Source organism: Silene latifolia, chromosome X (genome assembly GCF_048544455.1).
Source record: "Silene latifolia isolate original U9 population chromosome X, ASM4854445v1, whole genome shotgun sequence".
In the NCBI taxonomy this organism is placed as follows: Eukaryota; Viridiplantae; Streptophyta; class Magnoliopsida; order Caryophyllales; family Caryophyllaceae; genus Silene; species Silene latifolia.
The window spans coordinates 156,409,982-156,418,491 of record NC_133537.1 but is presented as its reverse complement, the minus strand read 5'-3'; the positions used below and the strand labels follow the sequence as shown (position 1 = coordinate 156,418,491).

The 8,510-nt window shown below is 45.6% G+C and overlaps 1 protein-coding gene across 1 annotated transcript; it reads left to right on the top strand.

The window, feature by feature from the left end:
• Positions 1 to 7,126: 7,126 nt before the first annotated feature.
• Positions 7,127 to 7,959, top strand: LOC141618648 (uncharacterized). The gene is made up of 4 exons (XM_074435740.1): positions 7,127 to 7,255; positions 7,339 to 7,491; positions 7,575 to 7,667; positions 7,756 to 7,959. The coding sequence occupies exons 1-4, from the start codon at positions 7,127 to 7,129 to the stop codon at positions 7,891 to 7,893; spliced, it is 513 nt and encodes a 170-aa protein (XP_074291841.1). The 3' UTR covers positions 7,894 to 7,959.
• The last annotated feature ends 551 nt before the right edge of the window (positions 7,960 to 8,510 follow it).

Genomic DNA, 8,510 nt, shown 5'->3' with positions numbered 1-8,510 from the left:
ATTACAACAAAATGTCTGGAAATAACGCAATCCAAATACCTAGTGCCACACTTGGACGCGAGTCCTGGCTGAAAATATTCATGGACCAAATGAATCAGTTCACACGTCTGAAAAACGACGGGTCCAACTTTGCGGACTAGGAGGCAGCACTACGGAATGCTGCCATTGCTGACGGTAAGCTCAGGTACTTAACTGAGCCAATACCGGTAAACCCAGGCCCCAATGCAGGAGTGAACGAGTCACTCGCTTATAGTGACTTCGTTATGGAAGCGGGTACGGTAAAGAACGTACTCATCTTTGCAATGGAAACCAATTTGCAGAGACGCTTCATTGCCCAAGGTGCGAACAAGATTTTCACCACGCTCACTAACGAGTTCTCAAAAGCACCGAGAATCGTTACTTATGAGCATACCTGTCGCTTCTTTGATGCGAAACTCCAGAAGGGCCAACCGGTTAGCCCACACATTCTTCACATGATTGAGAATGTCGAGAAGCTGGAGGCACTTGATTGCTAAATCAGTGAGAGCATTGTCATTGACCGAATGCTTCATTCTCTTCATGATGGTTTTGCCCTTTTCCGGGCGAACTACTACATGAATGACTTGAAAAAGAGTCCTCATGAGCTACACTCCCTTCTCGTACAGACCGAGAAGGATATGAAATTGAGTGGGAGCATGAAGCAGGATGTTCTCACGATTTCCAACAAGGGTAAAGGTAAGGGCAAGGCTCATGGCGACCTAGCTGTAGGTAAGCCAAAGTTTAAAAAGCCAAGAAACGGTAAGAGTGCGCCTGGTGAGACTAGTGGCTCACAGGGCAAGGCAAAGAGCAAGGGCGGTGACATTGAGTGCCACCATTGTCACAAGACTGGACATTGGAGGAGGAACTGTCCCGTGTACCGTGAGGACATCAAAGCAGGCCGCGTCGTTCCTGTTGGTATGTCATGTTATATTCATATGATTGAGATTAACTATGCAAGTTTCGGAATTTGGGTACTTGATACTGGTTGTGGTTCTCATCTGTGTAATCATATGTAGGGCCTAAAGAACATCATACCTCTCGAAAAAGGTGATATGGACCTGCGAGTCGGGAATGGAGCACGAGTTGCTGCTGTCTCGAAGGGAACATATGTAATCCAACTCCCTAGTGGTTTTGAGTTATTTTTAAATAATTGTTACTATGTACCCAGTTTGTCTAAGAACATTATTTCTGTTTCCGTACTTGCTAAAGACGGTTTTGCATTTTCAATAAAGGATAATAGCTTTATTTTCTCTTTCAATGAAATGATTTATGGCAAAGCAGTTTCCATGAATGGAATTTACATCTTAGATCAAACCACGGAAGTATTACACATGAATAATAAGTAGTTAAAGGTTGGTGACAAAGATCAAACCTATATATGGCATTGTCGAATGGGACACATAAAAGAGAAACGCGTGAAGAAACTCGTCGATAATAGGACTATTCCCGCATTCGATTTTTCTAAATATGGCACGTGTGAATCATGTCTCATTGGCAAGATGTGTGGACAGCGGGCCGCCCACGGGGGCGCTTGGTGAAGGTCGAAAAACAAGCGTTTGCATTTTGTATGGAGTCGCCACCAATTTTTATGGGAAATTGGAACCGTTCGAATACCTCGTGTCATGTCAAGACACAAAGTAGTGACATGAACACTTAGCAATCGTTACCCTTAGCATTCTATGTCTAGAATGACTCTCGTGGATGCCAATGAACACGGGTGCTCACGGAGATCTGGAGTAAGGGGTGAGGGTACGTATTAGGAAGCTCTTTTGATCGAACACCTAATCCCGCCCGCCTCGATAGCGGCCTCTACTAATGATTAGGGAAGTTATTCGTACTTGATATACCGTCGGCTATATGCATGCAATGCAACATCCATAGATTAATCCTAGCATGTGAGAATTTAACTAAGTCGGTTGACAATTAATTTAGCATACAATTGGGTCGAAGTTGAGATTTAATGCTCATTTACATGTGAAGCATACAAATGACACGAAATAATAATAATAAAATTACAATAAAGAAAATTACATTAATTACAATGGAACAGGCGATTTATGTCGAAAATACCGCTAAAACGGATGATTTGATAAAAAAGAATAAAAGAATAAAACGAAGAAATACGAACAAGTCAGAAGGTGATAATACGATTATTAGTTGATTAATAAGCTTACTAATTAAACTACGTCAAGGCGTAAAAGGAGTTCGAGGCGTAACTCATCTCGAACAGCGCAGAGAATCGCGCCTTTGGAAGAGGCGCGCGATTCTTTGCGTCTGCTCCAAGGGTGAACTCGTCTGTGAAGCCGGAATCGCAAAACGATTAATGTTAATTGGTAAATTAATGGATTGATTACGATTTTAGACTCGGATGAAAGTTATTAGCATTATTTACATATGATTGAGGTCATAAAACAAGAAAACATGGTTAAGACTAAATAAGACGGATTAATTATGTGAAGGGTCGATGTTAATGAATGATTTATTAAACTAACTGAACGGATTATTAACTAAACATGATGAATTGACGATGAATTAATGACTAAACAGATGAAAATATATCAACAATGAATCCCAGAAACTCAATATGAACGAATTGAATTTCTAAAACCCGAATTGAATTTAATGACGAAAAACCCGCAAATATTGATTATTAGGGATTTAAGTCGGTTTTATGATGAATTAAAACATGTTAATGATGATGGATAATATGTGCATGTGAATTATCAAACTATCATGATGAAGAATTAACAGACGAACAAACAAAGGAAATAAATTTGATACGAATTACAGAGGACGGAGGAAGAAGAAAAGAAGCAGGAACTGCGGTAGCCTCACGAAGAGGCGCAGCAGGCGCTGCGCTCCTTCGAAGAGGCGCAGCAGCTTGCTTTGCGTCTTTTCGACGTCCTGTCTCACTGGAATTTCGCAAAACAGTTTTAAAGACGGTTTTAGAAATCGATTTTAATGGTGTTTTCGACATAAACCTTACAATTGATGATACAATAATAAAATACAATAAATAAAAGGGAGATTACACCCTCAGACTTACATGTTGACGGAACGAGAAGAACTAAGAAGATCGATTAGTGATGCTCGACGCGAATGCAAAGAAAGTGCCCTCGTAAGAGGAAAACGATTAAAACAGATTAATTAATTAGATTGATTGAGTGTAGTGGTCAAATTGGTCGGTCATGCAACGGAGAGGCTGGTACCCGGAAAGATCCGAGCTTACGTGGTCGGAAGTCCAAGCACGTAGGCGCCAATTAGTAAGAACAAAGTCTAGAATGCAAAGGGAGAAGAGAAGGGCGGACACTCGCGTGAGAAATATGAGGAACGAAAGCTCCTATTTATACTAATCACGTGAAGGAATAGGGTTTCGGAGACTCTTTGGAAGTGAATCTCGGAAAGATATAAAAAAGATACGTAAATCATGCAAAGAAGGGCACGGGAAGAGCGCAGCAGAAATACCATCGCGTCTCTTGGAAGAGGCGCAGCACCTGCTGCGTCTATTCCTAGGAGGTTTCCTCCTGCTTAAGAAAGATTTCCGTGTTTAAGTTATGGTAGGACGGAAATAATTCGATTTATCTTTAAATATTTTAGATGAATATTACGGGATATTATTTGCCAAAAGATAAAATTTGAGAAATATGGAATAGAAATATCCTAACATTCCAACATTCGACTCGGGATTTAACAAATATCGAAAGTGGAGACGGTTTTTGACCCGGACTCCGAATGTACTCTAATTACTGCCAAAACGACCGTATCGGCACGTAGATGACAACTAAGAGGTTGACATTAATATTTGAGCAATCACTTGACGATAATCTTACGAACTGCCACTAATCGTTCCGCGAATCAAACATGCGGCCCAATCATCACCGGGTGGTTTGCGGGAGGTGCAGAAACGAGGTGTCTCAGCCCCACTTTGACCGAGGCTTGGACAAGGCGAAAGTCAAAGTATAGCCATCAGGTCAATCGAAGATTACATCCTGACGACTATGGCGACGCGAGGTGGCTCAAGGGGTCTGAGCCAAGGACCTGTCGTCGGGAACATTTTAGAGTGTGTCGACTACTGGGGAGGGTCGTTTAAAGTCCATTAGACTACGTAAGGAAGCTCGCCAGCCATAGGAAGAGATCATACCTGAGATTTAATCGAACTTCGCGGGGAACAAGAGATATTGAAAACAGCAGGACGTCGGTAGAAACTGCTGGGGATCCGCTTGCGTCGGTCTCAAGCGAACTCTGGCGAAATTTGGAGGTTGAATCTGCTTGCGTTGGTCTCAAGCGAACTCTGGTTGGGGAACATACCGACGACTAGGAACATCTTGATCGTCGTAGGGGAAACCTTGAGTGAGCAGTACTGCAAAATACTACTGCGCTGGGGACAGACGACCAGGAACATCTTGATCGTCGTAGAAAGAAAGTCTTGAGTGAGCAAAGATCGCAAAATACTACTGTCTTTGGATAAAAATTCGAACAATATCACAAAATCTGCTGCGCGGATAAAATGAATTTGGACGATCTTCGCGAAATATTGTCGCTACCGATAAAACGTGGGCCGGAACGAAAGAAAATCGTCAAAACGGACCAAAATGATAAAACGTCATCGAGGAAGAGGCGCACCAAAGATGGGCCCACGAATAACGAACTCATAACGGATTTTTGAAAATCCGCATGGAGGGAACAAAAGGAAGAGGCGCAGCAAGAGCTGCGTCTCTTGGAAGAGGCGCAGCACCTGCTGCGTCTGTTCCCCAATTTGGCAATTCTGCGTAAAAACGCGAAAGTCAGAAGGTTTATGTTCATTTTATTCGAAACATAAATCACTCCATTCTCGTCGAGGTTGGATTCAAAAGCTTGCTTAAAATATGACTAATCGAGGTATGTGCTTTAATCTTGCATTAATCTTTCACATTTGTTGAATTTTGAGCCGCGAACATTAGGGTTTTCGACCCTTTTGATCGAAAATTTGGGGCTTTTCCCCCAAATGGATTTGTCGTGCCAAATTGATACTAGAAATGGATAATAGGTGATGCTAGGAACATAACCATGTATTTACTTCGAATTTTCATCAAGTTTTGAGCCCTTGAGCGTAAATTGAGACGGTTTTCACGGACTAGATCGTAAATTGCTTCGAAAATGGCCTTAGGATTGCCCATTTGTGATGAAATTTGATATTTGGGACCCTTGGATGATGGGTAAACTTTCTACCATCTTGGAAGTTTGGTTTGTGACAACTTTTTCAGGACACTTTTCTAGGGCATAACCGCCATTATAGCGAAATGCTGCCGAATTTTCGACTCGAACCCGGAACTAGGCTTTGACTCGGACTTGACTTGACCCAATTTGTCACATGAGTGATTGGGTTGGTAAGAACATGGCCAAGGATGGCCAGAAATGGGGAATTCCCGGGCCTTGAAGGCTCGAAAATTTCTTAACAAAGGCTTGTCGTCATATGATGCGGCCTGGATTTGCTTTAACGTTGCGGTGACGATGCTTCTACTTCGGGAGGGATCCCATGGATGTAGACGCCGCTTTGTTGAGGAGGCTTTGGAGCGTGCCTTCACCGCCGCGGTGATGGTCGCCGCAGACGAGGTTCCCGAGGAGGAGGCCGATGAGGAGGAGATTCCGAGACGGGCCCACCTCGGACGAGGGGGTCGTCAGCTGAGAGGAGCTCCCGCGTGGGCTGAGACCTGGGAGAGTAGGCACCTTGTGTGGGCTGCAGAGGGTCACTTGTCCTACAGGACGGTGAAGAGCTTGGTAAATAGGAATTCCCTAACTCATTACCTACCCTTTTCTATCTTTGTTCAAATTTCTTTCAAATTTACTCAAAACTAAAGATAGCTTTATTTCGAATCATAATAGGAGGCTCGGGAACATCCGGTCGTTTCGGGGTATACGACAAATGATGGAGCATTACGAGCGGTCATCGGCGGAGGAGAGGGCCATGATCGAGCGTGGAGCGTTTGGTCCTCTCGGTTCGTGTTTGGAGGGATATCGTGAAGAGGAAGTTGCGGGCCAACCTTAGCCTGGTCCGCGCTTTCTTGGATCGATTTTGGGATACGACTTCCACGTTTCACCTGCCTTTTGGTGAGGTGGGAGTCACCTTGGAGGACTACGGCATGATTTCTGGTCCGCCGCGGACCGAGGAGATGGTGTGGCCGGAGACTGGCATGAGGGCGGATTCGGCCGAGGCGAGGAGGTTGATCGGCTGGAACTTGTCGCCGAAGGCTGTTGCGGTGCCGGGTTTGGTACCCAGTTCCTACGTTCGAGACTACTTTGCGGGGAAGACCCCGGAGCTGGTGACGATCGATGGGAGGGAGACGGCTCCTCCTCCATGTACATGCCTGAGCCAGAGGGCCTCGTCTCGTGGCTTTGGTGGTTCTTGTCTTCGATCTACCTCGGAGACAAGGGTGAGAGGTCACGACGAAGCTTCTTCCCTTTCTTTCGACTCCGAGTTCCCTAGGGCGTTGGGGACCGGGGTCATCACTGGTTTTGCGGTCCTCATCCGCTTTATGAGGGCCATGGTTCGTCCGGAGTTGATGGAGAAGGGGACTTCTCCTGGTGCCGCTCGGACCCGGCTACCGTTGGAGGTATGAACCTTCCTTTAGACCAAAGTCAATTTCTTTCTTTATCGACGACCGACAGATCGTCATTGATTATTATGCTTTGCAGGCGTGGGTGTACTCTTACTTTCCGGGCCTCGCGCCCAAGAGGACGGAGCCGTTGGAGAGGGCCTACCCCGTGGTGAGGGATTGGGTCATGTGCCGGACGAAGAGCAAGCGTTCTTCTCACAATGTCTACCGGCGGGATGTGAACGCTCTTGGAAAGCAAATGGCGTGAGTATCCTGTTTGTATGCACTTATTCTTCTCATACTTTGTTTTTAATTGATCATAGGAATGACCTTTGCCTTCATATTGTCGTAGTGTGGGTGCCTGGACCTTGGGCGGAGTACGCTGAGCGCCTCCCTTCGTCGTCGAGAGGTCCTTCGACCTAGGAGCTCAAGTCGGCCGTTGTGGACGTCGATGGGTCCCGTGTGTGGTATCCGGGCGAGCGGTTAGCTCGTCGGTGCTGGGCGCGTTGACGGTTCCCGTCGATCCTCCTAGGACGATGTTTAGGGAGCCTTCTGAGGCTGAGAGGGAGGCGGACTCGGCTGGTGCTAGTGGCGACGACCTTCTTCTCCCTGACGAGGATTATTCGGCGTTCCTTTACGGGAGGTTGGCGTATTGGCCGGTAGTGGTGAGTATCTTTTGTTTCTTGTTGGATCTTGATTTTCGAGAATCACGACGAAAGATCATCGATTAACGAGAGCCATTTTGCAGGAGGTTGAGGCGGCGGGCATCGAGCCCCCAGAGTACCCCGAGACCCTCGAGTACACTGACGCTACTGGGAGGACGACGATCTCCGAGTTACGTGACTTTGACGTAGCTGTGACGGATGCTGGCCTAGATGACTGGCAGCATCTGATTCGGAGGGTGAGTTCTTATTTTGCATAGTTTTCGTGTAAGAACACATTTGATTGAACTTGTTCGATTTCGAGAATTCTTTTGAAATGCAGGTCGCGCCATCTCGGTTTGTGGCACTATGGAGGGTGGCCAACCGGCTACGAGCTACGGCCATCGAGGCACTCGTCGGCGGTCGAGGTCGTCAGGTATGAACCTCATTTGTTTTTCCTTGATCTTTGGTTTTTCAGTTTTGTTTGAATTGATTGACATGAGCCAATTTCTTGTTGTCCATAGGCCGGTCGTGAGCTGGAGCGAGAGTTGACCCAGTCTCGGGAGGAGACGGCTCGTTTGTCAAGGGAGCTCGAGTTTCGGGACGCCGAGATTGCCGCTCTTATGGCGAGGGTTGCCGAGCTGGAGGGTGCCCAGCAGTAGTCTGCGTGGTTTTGTAGACTTGATTTTGAACATTTTTGGACTTGTTTGGGGCGCAAGCCCCCAGTTTACTCGGACTTTTGGAATCGTTTGGGGCGAAGCCCCCAGTTTACTTGCACATTTGGACCTGTTTGGGGCGAAGCCCCCAGTTTGCTTGTACATTTGCTTTTTTTGTTGTATATACGACGGCCTGAGTGCCTTTTGCTGCTGGGTTGTGTTGTTTGTACCTGCAGGTTAGCTTTTGAACAGGTTTGGTAGACAACGGTTTACGCCGTCATGCTGCCGAAATTTACATAGAAAATCACGCAACACATACATTTTATATTCACATAAGGCCTTAATTAGCGCAAAATGAGACTCAAAAGGAACGCAAAAATGCAAAAATTTTGCCGGAAATGACCGGACGGTAGGGAGGGTTACCCCCTAAAAAAAAAAAAAAGAGAAATCTATAAGTTAGAAAATGGAGAAATATAAATATTGAATTTTATTAAAATGAAAACAAAAGAAAATTAAAAAAAAACGATTTAAAGTGTGCTGAAATGGCGGAGGTGTCGATGTCGCCTCGAAATGCGTGCCCGCGAATTTAGGAAACCTGAAACATGGTAAATTTCTCGGATTTA

What these genes read in the sequence shown, in the direction of transcription:
- LOC141618648 (XM_074435740.1), top strand. Translation starts at nt 7,127, where the DNA reads ATGTTTAGGGAGCCTTCTGAGGCTGAGAGGGAGGCGGACTCGGCTGGT. An exon ending in GGCAGCATCTGATTCGGAGG is followed by an intron (nt 7,492 to 7,574) that starts GTGAGTTCTTAT and finishes TTTGAAATGCAG; the next exon opens with GTCGCGCCATCTCGGTTTGT. An exon ending in TCGGCGGTCGAGGTCGTCAG is followed by an intron (nt 7,668 to 7,755) that starts GTATGAACCTCA and finishes TGTTGTCCATAG; the next exon opens with GCCGGTCGTGAGCTGGAGCG.